Source organism: Dama dama, chromosome 19 (genome assembly GCF_033118175.1).
Source record: "Dama dama isolate Ldn47 chromosome 19, ASM3311817v1, whole genome shotgun sequence".
Taxonomy (NCBI): domain Eukaryota; kingdom Metazoa; phylum Chordata; class Mammalia; order Artiodactyla; family Cervidae; genus Dama; species Dama dama.
The window spans coordinates 37,280,980-37,295,946 of record NC_083699.1 but is presented as its reverse complement, the minus strand read 5'-3'; the positions used below and the strand labels follow the sequence as shown (position 1 = coordinate 37,295,946).

Sequence of the window (14,967 nt, the reverse complement as noted above, 5' to 3'; positions counted from 1 at the left end):
CACTATTTTGAATTTTGGAATATTCTTCCTCCCCACCCCACCCCTGCCTTTGGAGAGGTTCTGTCTGATTTAAATAGTAACGCAATGTGAGCTAAATGAAAAACAAAAAAACCTCATTTGCAAAATGTGAAACGTTTATATCAGTGCTTACTTTGTGCTAGGAAATAAGTTGTTTACATCATTATTCCATTTAAATTTTACAGAAACTTATGGCAGATAGTTATTATTACGTACCCTATACACTCACAGTCACCACTTGATAACTCCCAGAACCATTTAAGTAACTGTTTTGTTGGCTGCATGAGGTTTACGCAAGTAATTACGTTCCCTCACAAACAGGGTTTATTTCACACAGAACTGCACCGTGTCTTCAGCTCACACATCCCATGTACGGTGGCTCTGACTGCAGGCTGGCAGCCAGGGCGGCCGCTGCCCTGCTGAGCCTCGGGGCCCGGTCACTTGGTCACCAAGACTCAGTGTGGCAGGTCCAAGAGCTTGAATTACCAGGAGCAGAGCAGCTTTGGGGTTGGCTTGTATTGAGTAACCTCATGGGGAGTGCTAAATAAATTTGTTCATCAGTAATAAAAGTGATACCATTGTTCATAGTACTAATGATACAGCTGCCCTCCCGCTTCCCGAGTTATCCCCACAGCAGCCCTCCGGGAGAGATTGCAGCATCCTTCTCTCACACCAGGAAAAGGCCTCAGGAAGTAAACATTTGCCCAAAGTGGCTCAGCCTGCAAGTAAGTGGGACTTGGGGTTTGAACCCAGTCACCTTGGCCGTGGAGCCCATGTGCTGGGCCCTTTGCCTCCTCCTGTAGCCCTTCCCACTCTCAGGACCTTGGGGACTGAGCCAGGAGGCAGACAGTGGGCGAGCCGCAGGGCACAGGGTCCCCTTTCTGTCCCTGACCCAGCGGACACCTTCCCCTTCCTCATCCAGACGCTGCCAGGCTTCTCCCTCCCTCCCGATGTTCTGAGCCCCCCACCCCAGCACACACACACACCCATGCACAAACACACACACGCAATCTTTCTGTAGACATCTCAGTGCTTGGATTTGGCCATTGCTGCCTCTGTGTTTAATCAGGAATCTAGGCTAGCTCTTCCTGCCTTCACAAAAGATAACTTATCTTTTAAAGTGACTTTTGTAGACAGCTAATCTCATCAACTGTGTGTGCAGTCTACTAATTTAACTCTCTACATAATTGTATTGCCAAGTTCTAAAAAGCATCTCATTGTAGCATCTTACAGATGCTGACTACACACACTTTTATTCTGCAATAAACTTTAATTTAGCATCTCGACCTCATTACATTTCAATCACTGGGAACTGGTAATGCCTTTAACCCTTGGGGGTCCCACTCCGATTCTGTGCTGAATGAAGGGGTAAGATGGGACCTTATGACTCAGGCTTTGTGGGATGTGAGGGTCAAGGAGAAGCAATCAGAAGTCAGAATTCTTCAGAAACCAGGCAGATGAGAGTATATGCCTGCATATGCATGGTGTTTTTCTGTTCGTGTTTTGGAATTTTCCTAGTTTTCAAAGAACGAGTTGATGATTACTTATACACTCAGAAACAAACCCTGTAAGCTGGAAGATACCGAGTCCCAGGACAGCCGTTGCAGATGGAGCCTGACGTTGCTGGAGGTTTGAGGGAGGTAGTGGGGATCCCCCGAGTCCGGGCAGCTTCCCACCTGCTCCCCTGCCTGGGGGAGGGGCTGCTGAAGGCTGGGCTGCGGACTGTGTGTCCTGGAACCACCTGGCCTCCCCAGGGACGGACCCCAGTCAGGCCTCCACCCGTGACTGGAAGGGATTTGAGCCCGTGGGTTAGAGAGGGGATTCGTTTCTCATTGTTGTCCTCAGTTGCCAGCCCGAAACTGTGTGTGTAGATTTGGAGACAGCAGATCATTTCAATCCTCTCTGATGACAAGCCATCACCTAGTGTGTGTGCATCCCAGAGGATTCATGCCTAGAAGATCTGGACCGTCACTGCAGGATGATGGCAGAAAGTGCAACAGTGTGGATCCTTGAAGCCACACAGCATCTGAAGGGGAATTTAGCAAGGCATTTCCACAGACACCATCTCACCTGCCAAACCCAGCTCCTGTGTGTGCCAGGTGGACAGGATAACTTCACGAGTTCATGGCTGAGGCATCCCAGAGCTAAGTTGACAGTAAAGGCAGGTGAGTCGCTCATAATTTGCAGGTAGGTAGCAGGTCCAGAGCTTAGTCCAAACATCCAAATCCAGCTGGTGTTAGCCCTCACTGGTTAAGCCCCTGCAGTCACGCCTGCCCTCTCCTGCTGCTCTCCCTTACCCGCCTCTCTCCTCCCTACATCTAGCCTACCCCACCCCTCCCCAGCCCTGGCTCTAGGCAGGGGCATCCAGGAGCCACAGCCCAGCCTCTGGGCATCACCTCATGCACCCTTGTCTACTGCTCTAGCTTTCTGCCCAGCCTGGCTTGACCTGGATTTGGCCGAGACCCAGCCACTGCTTCGGGCTAGGGAGTGGCCCACCCTGGATCTAAGAACCCTCCTGGGAATTGGCCTCAGATCTTAGTGCTTCAAGACTTCCCTGGTAGCTCAGACAGTAAAGCCTCTGCCTACACTGTGGGAGACCCGGGTTTGATCCCTGGGTTGGGAAGATCCTCTGGAGAAGGAAATGGCAACCCACTCCAGTACTCTTGCCTGGAAAATCCCACGGACTGAGTAGCCTGGTAGGCTATAGTCCATGGGGTCGCAAAGAGTCAGACACGACTGAGTGACTTCACTTCACTTCAAAGCCAAGCCAAGAGTACATGTTAAGGTAAACCTAGAAAAAAATTTTTTTTAACTTAGCACTTTAGGTATTAGTGGCTTCCTACCTCCTTTTGCTCCCAGCCTCACTGAAGTGGGGCCTTGGATTCCAGCTGCTTCCTGTGGTAAGCACCAGCCCTCACCTACCTCGGGCTTGCCTCTGGGGGGCAGCCGACCCCAGGGGACCGTGGCCCCTGACTCTGATGACCCAGCCGTGAACAAGGAAGAGCCCTGTGTAGTAGACTAAGGGTTTCTGCCCCTGTGTTTAGAGTCTGCCTGTGTGAATGCAAAATTCATGAAGCAAATGTAGGTATACCATGTTCCGGCAGGAGACCTTGGAAGAACCATAGGTGTAACCACGCGGTGCTCTCAGAGGCCATGCAGTGAGGTCTGGAACCACTGGAAGGACCCAGGGCTGGGGTTCTGTGGTACGTCTAGAGGGTGGGCTTCCTGAGGCCACGTGGGATTCATAGGGATCTTCAGAGCCTGGTTTTGCTGAGAATCTATCGACTATTGGGTGGTGACTGTAGCTTGATGTAGGAGCTGCACAGAATGTGGGAAGGACTGGAGTTTGCCAAGGAGCAAAGGCCCCAGTGAACATGGATGGGGCCTTGAGTGGGCATCACTGTAGGTCGCCTGGAGATCAGCACATGATCAGGGGGTCCAATTAGAATTCTCTGGGGGTCCTGGAGAGGTCAGTTCTTCCCCAGGGGATTTAGCCTCACCCCACCTATCTCAAGAATCACAGGCAGGCAGTGAATTCCTAGTGCTGCAGTGTTTACTGAATCAAACAGGACAGTACATGGATCCCAGTCAGCCTGATAGAGGACAGAGGCCTCAGAAAGGGAGCAAGGTCGGCGGCGGGGAGGAGGCAGGGAGGAGAAAGGGAGGAAGTTGACTGGAAGTCAGGAAGTCACTGTTGCAGGTGGAGGTGGAGGTGGATTGGGGGAATATTGAAGAATGATGGACCGACTCATTCGTGTACAGAAGAGAGGCTGGGCTGGCAAACCATGAGGTCCTCCAGGTTCCTAGGGGCTGGGATCTGGCCCTCCAAGATTATCGGCACCAAATTCTGACCTTTGAGATGGATGTGGCGTAGAGTTCTGAGGGAACAGACGTCAGGTAGGAACAGGGGCTACTGGCTTTGTTCCTGAAGCTGGAGACATTCGTTTATTCACACAGGCAGGCATATACTCAAAAATCTGTTAATTACACCTGCCCTCTGACCCTGAAAAATCACTCTTAAGTTTAGACCCAACAGAAATGCATACATATGTCCACCAAAAAGAAAGACAGTACTGGAAACAGTCCAATCATCCATTAACAATAGAATGGATAGGTTATTGTGTATTCATACAGTGGAACACCCCTTTGCAATGAGAATGAACAACATGGATAAATCTCACAGACATTTTTACTCATTGGAGTTAAAAAAAAAAGCCACTTCCAAAAGAGTAAATATACTTTATTTATATGAAGTTCAAAACAGGCAAAAGTATGGTTTTATATTGCATGGTGGTGGCTAGCTTTGGGGTGGGGGGTGATGAACAGAATTCAGGGGACATCTGGGTGCTGGCCATTTCTGTTTGCTTGATCTGGGTGCTGGTTATACAGGTGTGTGTATTTCATGGATTAATCCAGCTTTGTACATGTGGTTTGTGAACATTTGTCCATAAAAAGTTTACCTTAAAAAGAGACTTAAAAGATGGTTGCAGCCAGTCTGCCTTCAGCACTTTACTATGAAAGATGGCAGGAGTGGACCAGACACAGTCGTGTGCCCTCAGGAGCGATGGAGGCAGATAGGACAACACCCAAGTGGGGAAACAAGGTGAGTCAAACTGCCACTTCCCTGGGGAAGTGGGAAAGGCTTCAGAAAGTATTGGTGTGTGGAGGGGCTGGTGGCAGGATGATGGCCACCGATGCCCCAGAGAGGAGGGGCCGCTGGACGAACCCTCTGATGAATCAGAGCCGCCCCTTGGGGCCCAGCGGGGCTGACTACCCACAGACTCCCTAAGGTCATGGAGTCCTCCCTGGACTGCCTGGAGGACAACACACCAGGCCTTTCCTGCGGCTGGGCAGGCGTCACAGGCACCTCATTCTGGAGATGCACTTTTGGAAAAACATTTTCAGTGGGGAAAGCCGAGTGGAAACATACTGCTTCTAAAAGGATCCCCAAAGCTCTGAATTATTTATTCACTGACGCATTCATCATTGATGAGGCCCCTGTTGGCTTTCCTCTTCCACCAACACCTTCCCTCCCCATCTCAGCATGGTGGGCTGTGGTTGGTAACATGTTGCCTTTACAAAGCATCTCCCACACATCATCTGGACCTTTGTTTCAGAGGGAGCAGATGTATCTTTGCTTTTCAGAGGCCTGTGAGGGACCCCCTGACCGGCAGCCCAGGGCTGTCTCCATCAGTCCATTCTGCCTCCCATGGGGAATTGGGTGAGACTCCCATCTGCCACCACGGCAGGAGGGAGGGGGCACTCTGCTGAACCTGGGAGCTGAGTAACCATTTTCAGATGGTCCTTTCAAATACTCTGGAGAAGGAAATGGCAACCCACTCCAGTATTCTTGCCTGGAGAATTCCATGGACAGAGGAGCCTCGTGGGTTACAGTCCATGGGGTCACAAAGATTCAGACACGACTGAGCGACTAACTTTCAGATACTCACTGTTTACCAGGTGCAAAGAAGAAATGAGCTGTTATGGACACTGCTGCGTTTTGGCCAATCAGAACCCCTCCTTTCTTCTCTCAGGACCCCGATTTCCTTTCAGAGGACCCCCTGCCTTCCCCTGGGGCAGATGGGAGGAGCCGGCACAGCCCAGGTACGTGCCCTCCCCAAACGGTAGCTTATGGGTGCCTGGAGCCTGCCTCCCCCAGATCCTTCCTCCAGCCACCTGTCACAGCCCAGGGACGGGCACATGACTGGAAGAGCAGCTGGGGCTCTGACTGGGCTGGATCACGTGCTGAGGGCTGCTGTTTCGCACTTCTGGGAGCGCCACCTGCCCGACCTGCAGTGAGCTTCCCTGGCCCCATCCGCAGGACCACGGCTGCCGACTGAGCCTGAATGTATCTCGAGAGAAGTCTCCCCTGAGGAACTGCTCTGAAGTGGGGCCCGACGTCACTGCAGACTAGGACACGTGCTCAGTGCCAGGAGAGGGGATGGACTGAGCCCAGCTCAGGCCGGCAGGGCCCAGGGCCCAGCCCTGGGGTTGGTTTCTCATCTACCCTCAGATGAGACAGGAGGCCTGACCTGGGTATAAACCTGCTGGCCTTTGTTCAGTGGTTTTGTGACTCGAATGACAAGGAACTCTTGGGGCTGATATTTCAGGGAAGGGCTGGAGGAGAGCCGTGATGGTGTTTACTGGTCCTGGTGTGCAGTTTACTAACTGCTCGGGTGTGCAGTGAACTAACTGCCTTGGCTCCTTCGAGTATAGACTGAGGAAGGGCAGCAAGTGCTGCGTTTTGCTTTGAGGTTGTCGAGCTCCTTTGGCTTTGATCTTAGACTCATCAAGAAATCAAGAAACCCTCTGATACGGAATTTGTGGAGTGACATCACTGGCTCTGGAATCAGTTCTGAGTTCAGATCTGTGATCTGCCACTTTTTGTGTGTTGCCTTGGTTAAATTTTCCCCATGTGTAAGCTTCAGCTTTCTTGTCCATAGTATGGGATTGAGACCCTTGTGCATCTGATTGTTGGTCTTGTACTGCTGCTCCATGCCCCCCAGTGTGGCCTCCTCGCACTCCCCCGTGCCGCCGCCTCGAAGGAGTTCTATGCTAAGAGCGCAGCTCACACATCTGGGCAGTGCGGCATAGGTCTGCGCTGCACTTCGTGTCCTCAGGCACGGGTTCATTTAGTCTTTATTTTATAAAGAAACTGAAGCTGAGAGAGGTGAACTGACTTGCTCAGGATCACAGCCAGGATGTGGCAGAAGCAGGATTTCTGTTAGCAGTTCTATGTAGTTCCTACATCGATTTCCTGGGGGTTCTGGAGGATTAGAAAGGGCCCGGCATGATGCCTGGCTCCTGCAATGCAGGGGTGGAGGGTTACCGGGGTGGTAGGAGCTGTGAGTGTCGGGCTTGGAGCTGGACTGGAGCACTTGCCTGCTGGTGCCTGTGCTCTCCGGCTCTGGGAGCCTGGCTGGCCCTGAGTCTGTGGGGTGGACGCCTAGTCTCTGCCTGTGTGGTGTGCTCTCCTGAGGTGGTTGGCTCAATGATGTACAAAGTTCTTGGGCCAAGAAATGTGAAAATCCTGCTCTGGCAGACCGGGCCCTGGCCGAGGAGTGCCTGGGTGTCTGGTGGTCTGGATGGAGCCTGTGACGCAGCTGCTTATGGAATAAAGGCAGGGCTGCCCCCGTCAGGGCCCTTGACTTTGAGCTAACAGAACTGAATTGTGGCCACAAAGGTTCTGAATGTCCTTTGTGACTTGGTAGACGGAGAGTGAGATAGTCAGTAGGCCTGCAGGGCATGAACTGAGGCATTTATTGTTACAAATGGCAGATGTCAGATGTTACACTCAAATGGGTTTCAATACGAACATGAGGAAAGGGAGGTGCCCCAGCCCCCGCAGGCCCTTCATTCCCTCCAGCGCAGGTTTCCTTGATGCTGCAGCCCAGCACCCACTGTCCCTCTGACAGCAGAGGCAATGGCACCCCATGCTAACCACCAGCAGGAGAAGAGGGGCTGGGGTGGCCGTGGACCGGGCTGCCACCTGTAGAGCTCTGCCTTTTCTCCAGTCTTGGGGGAAAGAGTCCCAACAGACAAAAACGCATATCCTTAAGTAACTGCATGGAGGTACATCGTGTTCATTTGCTTAATAAGCAAAACAAAGTCTGGTGCCCAGGCTGCAACAACATCGGGAGGGCCAGAGTCTCTGCGCCTGGGGGCGTGGAGTCCTCGGGTGACCCCTCCCCTTGCTGGCCTGTCTTTGGGCTCCAGGCCCGGGAAAGACTTCAGTCCTCGGTCACTGGGGGAGGAATGAGCTGCAGCTGGAAGTTCTCCTTCTGGAAGATGCTGTTGAAGGCGGGGCCACTCTGGGAGCCTCCAAACGGCCTGCAGCTCTCGCTGCTGCGATTCTGGGAGAGTTCTGTGAGGAGGGCCAGCTGCAGAGGAGGGGACACAGTCAGCGGGGGCTGGAGGTAAGACCAGGCATGAACCCCACATCTGCATCTAGCTAACCACCACGGTGACTCTGCACATGTTCACGTCCTCTGGTAAGGCCTAAATTTTCTCCTTTAACGAGGAGGAGGCTGGACGTGGTCAGTCTCACAGGCACGTCACACTGTGATGCTTTCTGACATGGCAAAGCGTCTGAGCCTCTCTCATGCTGTGTACCCTCTGCAGAGGGCACGTGACCCTGATGCCCAGCTCTCTCCTTAGTGGCTTTCCTCAGAGTGAGTGGTGATCTCTAGCTCTGTCTTGCCTTCATGATCCAGATAGCTCCCGATGGACGCCTGAGCTGCCACTTCAAACTCAGGGCCTCCAGGGACACTCACGGATGCCACCTTCTCTTCTAAGTGCCCTCCCTGCTCCCCGGTGTTCACCAGTGACACCCTCCCCCTGCTACAGGCTCAGTGCTGGGAGACCTGCCAGGAAAGGCAGACTGTGGATCTAGCCAGCCGGGAAGATTAGGTACAGAGCCTGATGACCTAGTCCCGAGATGCCCTTGACGTCAGAGGAGAGTGGAGTGCCACACCTGGAATTTACCTGGAGAGACAGCAGCTGTGAGGACTGAGCCGTCTCCTACAGCAGCGCAAGCCTCCCGGTGCCAAGACTTCCCACAGCCCCAGGTAACCACCCCCAGTGCCCGCTAGGCTACTGGATCATGCCACTAGGTCTTTTACATGAAGTGTGTCTGATCCTCCACAACCACCTTCTGGGTGAAAAACCCAGAGCCCTGAGAAGTGAAGTAACTGGGTCACCCCAGGGGTGAGTGGTAGCCTGGGATTCAAGCTCCAGTCCCTCGGTCCCTGCTCGGCCGCCGAGCTGCCTGCGGTTCTGCCTCCCCTGGAGATGACGTCTGTCACCTGCTCTCTTCCCACCTCCCCCAGGTTGTCTTGTCTTTTACTGCCCTCCGACCTCTGATAAGGGTTCTTTCCTCACCTAGGTGATAGTGGCAGGAGGCTTACATGTGTCTGTCCTGTTGAAAACTCACTGCAGTGGCTGTGGTAACTGGGGAGACATCTGAAGAGCCTTGGTTCACAGTGCCGATTTACCTAAAATACTCCAGCACTTGGCCCTGCTCAGGCAGGCTGTGGTCCAAGGCAGAGTCCCGAACCAGGCTCCCTGCAGGGACTCCCACTGCTGTCGAGCAGGTTACAGAGGGGGGTCCCGCGCTCTGCACAAGCCCCACCTACGCCACTTCCCATCTTCTGTAACCCTCTGGGCTGCCACCAGCCTATGGCATTCTCTGCAAGGACTACTACATAAACACGAAGTTCTTTCACATTCACACACTGAAGTGAAAGAATCAACCACAAAAATATTTTTTGTTTTCCACTTCTGTACCTTAAGTGTTCTGTAAATTGATGGGTCCCAAATAGTGGCTCAGTAGTTTGAAACAGAACTTCCTGAGAATCAAAGGCCCAGAAACCCCACTCCCAGGGCAGAGCCGGGCTTGGGAAGGGGCGAGGTGAGGCCAGGTCAGTGGACCTCCTGGAAGAAAAGCCTCTGTCCAGACCAGCTCTCAGAGATGGAACACTGTTTTTCCTTTGGGCTGCCACCACCCTAGCAGGTGTGTGGGGAATGGGAAGAGGGAGCACAGCACAAAAATAAGAGCCCAGAGACAGTCTGTGCAAACTCAAGGAAAGTGTGGGGAAGAAATCTGGCCTGACTAGAATTTAAGTGTGACTGGGGGCGAGGAGGAGCTGGCTGAGTTTGACTCCATCTGCAGGGGCTGGAGAGCCAGGAACGTGTTATAAGCCAGAGGGGTAACAGGACTTTGGGGCTTGGAGATGGTGCCCTACAAGCAGCAGAATCCCTAGAGAAGGGACAGAAGACCTGCAGTGACCTCTGTGAGCTGGAAGGAAAGGTGAGAAACAGATAGGAGATCGCCCTGTGGCGTGGGTGGGGTGGGAAGGATGAGCCCAGGGTGCTGGCGGTGACTGGATGACAGACAAATGCCACACAGAGACAGATTGTTGCGGCTTGACTGCCAGTAGCCCTCTAAACATGTATTCTTCTTTTACAGTTACAGGATTCAATAGTTTTAGGGCTTTTGGAATCAAGACCAGTTTCCCTAGTCTCCACTGCAGTTAGGTCACGTGTCTAAGTACTGGACAAAGAAGGTAAGTGGAAGTGGTGTATACAGTTTCTAGGAACTATCCTTAAATAGAGGGCTTATATGATGGTTGGAGCTGGGGCAACCATGTTGAACCATGTGAGTATAATCCATATATTAGAGATGATAGACCCACAAAGTAGAAGAAATCTAGAGAGAGATTGATGGAATGTGCCCTGGGGTCCCTGCATTTGCAATTCTATCTTGGTTAAGCCACTACAATTTGGCATTTATCTTTCATGGCCAAAACAAATTCAACCAATGCAAATGTACAACAGAGTCTGGGGCTTAGGGCAGACATGACAGTCATCAGTAAAAACAAAGGCTCCCAGGTGAGGGACTGGGCTTATGCCTGCTTTCTCTGGAGGCAGTACAAACACAGAAGCCCTCCTGTGTCCTCAGCCCAGGGTAAGTAAGAGACAGAGATCTTTCCACTTCTTCTGCATCCTTTGCCAAGTTCTCAGGGCTCCACACACCATGACAGGGATGCCAGGGCACCTTACAGCCTGAGGAGGAGGCTGGATTGAGGACCTGGGACACTGTGTTACCAAAGAGTAATTATAAACAGGGAAATGAAAATTTAGATAACCACATGAACATTACCCTGGAACTTCCTCGGTAGAGATGGCAGAGCTGATCAAATGCTTGGATTTGCTGTGGATCCAGAACAGGTTCTGAGGTTGCCTGAGAAATCAGAAACAGTAGGATTAATAACATCCAAGGGCCACCTCCATGGAACATGATGCAGTGCTTCCTTCACGCAGAAGAAAACCCACGCCACCAGGAATCAATGAGCTACCTTACTGAATATTTATTACAAGTGGCTGCAACCCCCTCAGGCCCTTAGTGCCAGCTCTAGGCTGACAACCTCCCTAAGGCTTCTCCCTGTAGCCTCAGTGTTTCCATACTTAGGAGCTTCCTTTGGGGTGTCTTGGTTCCTCTTTGCCTTTACTATGGAGAATTTAGCTCCACCCAACCTTGCACCCCCATATCCAGCACTGAATACAGCCAGTAAAGATGCCCCTTCTTTGTGTTGGTGGCGGGCATATGTTACAAATGAAAAATTATGTCATTTCCTTGCCTTATTGTAAAGCTGGTAGCTACCCAAGGGACTGAGATTTTAGTCTGCTTTTGGGAGAGGGAGAAGTCTAACTTGCTTCTCCAGCAGTTTCACCTTGTCCCACTGGTTACTGTGCCAACACTGTGGTCCTGCTCTCTGTGGATCCAATCCAGCTCACAGCTGGAGGAAGAAATGGGATCCTGGCAGAGGCCGCTGTGTAGGCTTTGGAGTCAGAGGTGACCTGAAATACAAGTTCTAAACTAACCTGCTGGGTGACCCTTAGGCAAGTCCCTTCTCTGACTTGTGAGAGAGGAAAATGCTTCCTTATGGGCTTACTGAATATTAAATTAGATGAAATCCTTATATAAAATGTCTTTTATCTGCTTGGTCTCCCCTATAAGGGCTCAGTATATGCTGGTTTTTATTACTACAATTCAGAGCATCCTCAGTTAAATGATGGTGTGTTTCAACGAGGAAGGTGTCGATATGAGCGCCCATCCCTGAGAGCTGAGCGAGGGCTCTGGGACTGAACGGCTGCAGATGGGGGTCTGAAGACCTGTTGAGGCAGGAACAGGGGAGGCAGAGAACAAGTAACACCACTCGGAACTGTTAGCATGTGCTGAGCATTTCCTGTTTGCTCTTTGAATGAGCTCACTGAACCCTCATAACCACTCTAGGAGGAAGGTGCTGCCATGTCTATCCCTTCCCAACCCCTAAGGATCTGAACTTTCAAAAGCATTACAGTGTTAAGAGGTTATATAAACTTGTGTTCTAGGAATGACTTTGCTTCTTTTCTTCAAAATTTTCCCACCCTTAGGGGGAAGAACGCTAAGCACTAAGACAGAATGGAAATAAGCGGCACCCCTGAATAAACCATGCTCGTGAGTGTGAAAGAGCTTCACAGCTTAATCTTCTGTGAAAGGATGTGTTTCAAGATCGGGAGAGCAGCTGACAGTAAGGACGCTCACAGCACCCGGGCTTGTGGGATCCTGCTGTGCTGTCCTGGAGACCAGCCCAGGCCCCAGGCCCCAGGTGCCTTAACTCTTCCTGATGCTCTCAGTGACATGGGGGTGGCGGAGGTTGGCCCATGGGAATCCCAAGCCGGGCAGCCAGAAAGAGAGGAGGATAGCCCACAGGGGCCCCACTTTTCATTCTAGACTCACACCTCTGGGTCTCCAGACACATGGAGAGATTACTCTCTACTCTGAGAATGTTCCAACTTGCCTTGACACTTTAAGAAACACTTCTCAATTTAATTTGGTAGAAAAACGATCCTGTATCTTGGAGAGAAATTGTGTGGAGTATCACACTTCAGTTTATACTAAGTAAGATGCACAGGGGTGTTCCAAGCTAAAGATGATCTGAAGGTTTGAAAAATACTGCAAACCAAGCTCAAACAAGCAGGAAGAGAAAAACACATAAATACTTTTGAGAGACTTAACAATGGAAAACATGGTCCTGCCCCGATTTTCCACATCCCTCCAGTACTGCTGGCATGAACTGGGGAGCAGGACTGGTTATGGATGTCATCTGCCTCTCATTGGCCACTCAGCACCTCAGCAGTGGGGCCTGCCATCACCATAGTCCATATGACAAGGGACCAAATCACCCTGACCTTACTTTTGCTGATTCCGTGGTTACTCCATGGTAAAGTTTAGAGGAGGGTCTAAGTGGAACAAAGTCAGGAATGGACTAGGTAAGGTGGTGCTGGGTTGGGGTGTTAAAGTGGTTGATTAAAAAAAGGTTGTAAAAGCCAAGCTGGAAATTGACAAAGTGACGAGAGCAAGAAAAAGATCTCATGAAATACACTGCTGTGCTTCTTATGAAAATGTAGATGATGAGCCACTGAAGAAATGCCCATCAAACCCCGTGCTGAGAAAACTGTATTGGACACAATTACTAGTTGTATAGACTTTCTGCCAATTGTGTTTTCTGTTTTGCTTTTGTCACAAGAGAATGCAAAGCTAAGTGGTCAGCTACGTAAGACTAGCCACTGTACAGGACGTGGTGGCAACCAGATTAGGTTTTACATTATTTTCCAGAGGCAAAACCTAGGTTTCTGCATTTGTTTCATCATTGGATGTACTTTGGAAGCCCAATCATTTTGTGAAAGCGAAGGTCACGTGAGCTCAGAAGCAGAGAAGGCACGTGGCACACTCACAGATCACTCGTGACAGTGACGAGCCGAAAGCGTCTCCTCTAAGGTTAGGGATGAGACAAGGATGTCCACTCTCACTACTTTTACTCAACATAGTTTTGAAAGTCCTGGCCATGGCACTCAGAGAAGAAAAATAAAAGGACTCCACACTGGAAACGGAGTGGAGCCGTCATTGTTTGCAGGTGATGTGATGGCTATACATAGAAAACCCTAAGGTCGCTGCCAGAAAACCACTAGGCTCATCAATGAATCTGATAAGGTTGCAGGATACAAATTAATACACAGAAATCTCTTGCATTCCTATACACTAACAATGAAAGAGAAATTAAGGAAACAATCCCATTTGCCATCACATCAAAAAAAAAAAAAAAAATATCCAAGCATAAACCTACCTGAGGAGGCAAATAACCTCTACTCTGAAAACTCTAAGACGCTGATAAAAGTACTGAAAGATAACACAAACAGAAAGATATACCATGTACTTGGATTGGAACAATCAACACTCAAAATGAGTATACTACCCAAGGCAATCTGCAGATTCAATGCAATCCCTATCAAATTACTAATGGCATTTTATACAGAACTAGAACAAAAATTTTTTAATCTGTATGGAAACACAAAAGGCCCTGAATTATTCCTTAAAAAAATAATAACAGAACTACCATATGATCCAGCAATCCCACCCAAGGGCATATATCTGGAGAAAACCATAATTCAAAAAGATACATGCACCTCAGTGTTCATTGCAGCATTCTAGCTAAGACATAGAATGTCTAAATGTTCATCAACAGAAGAATGGATAAAGATGTAGTAAGTATATGTAACAGTGGAATATTATTCAGCTATTAAAAAAGAACAAAATATACCATTTGCAGCAACATGGATGGACCTAGAGATTTTCATAGTTAGTGAAGTCAGAGAAAGGTAAATATATCACTTATATATGGAATCTAATTTAAAAAATGATACAAGTGAACTTACAAAACAGAAATAGACTACCATTTCAAAAAACAAACTTATGGTCACCAAAGGGGAAATGTGGAAGGGAGGGATAAATTAGGACTTTCAGATTAACATATCCACAGTACTATATATAAAATAGATAACCAACAAGGACCCCTACTGTCCATGGAGTCGCAAAGAGTTGGACACGACTTAGTTACTGAACAACAATAAGAAGAAAGACCTACTGTAGATAGCACAGGGAACTCTACTCAATATTCCATAATAACCTGTATGGAAAAGAATCTGAAGAAGAATAAATATATGGAATGTATAACTGGATCATTTTGCTCTACACCTGAAAGTAACACAACATTGTAAATTGTACTCCCATAAAATTATTTTTTAAAGTAGAAAATGGTACTGTTAAAAATAGCATCATGCCTTTGCCCCCAGGAAGCACTACATAGTTGATGAGTCTATTCCAGGCACATAATAAACTCCTCTGGGAGTTTGCTCACTGAGGCAGCAAGTGTAGGAGTCTCAAATGCTGGTCCAACTCATGTTTTCTGATCTAGCTCTTCTTCAGTATTAATGTGTGTAAGAACCACAGAGAGATCTCATTAAAATGCAGATTCTGGTTAGAAGGTGTGGGGTGGAGTCCAAGCCCCCAGGCAACACTTGGAGTAGCACCGCTAACCTGCACCCAGAACCCTCAGCACAGCTGGACTT

The 14,967-nt window shown here is 49.6% G+C and overlaps 1 protein-coding gene across 4 annotated transcripts in view; it reads right to left on the bottom strand.

The window, feature by feature from the left end:
- Window positions 1-7,259: 7,259 nt before the first annotated feature.
- VPS8 (VPS8 subunit of CORVET complex) overlaps window positions 7,260-14,967 on the bottom strand; it is a 288,453-nt gene continuing 280,745 nt past the window's right edge. For all 4 annotated transcript variants that reach the window (XM_061166734.1, XM_061166737.1, XM_061166735.1 and 1 more), the window contains 2 exons: window positions 10,679-10,759; window positions 7,260-7,898 (listed from right to left, as the gene is read on the bottom strand). In XM_061166734.1, the coding sequence (XP_061022717.1) occupies window positions 7,749-7,898; window positions 10,679-10,759 (231 nt within the window). In that variant the 3' untranslated portion in view covers window positions 7,260-7,748. The remainder of the gene's footprint in view (window positions 7,899-10,678; window positions 10,760-14,967) is intronic.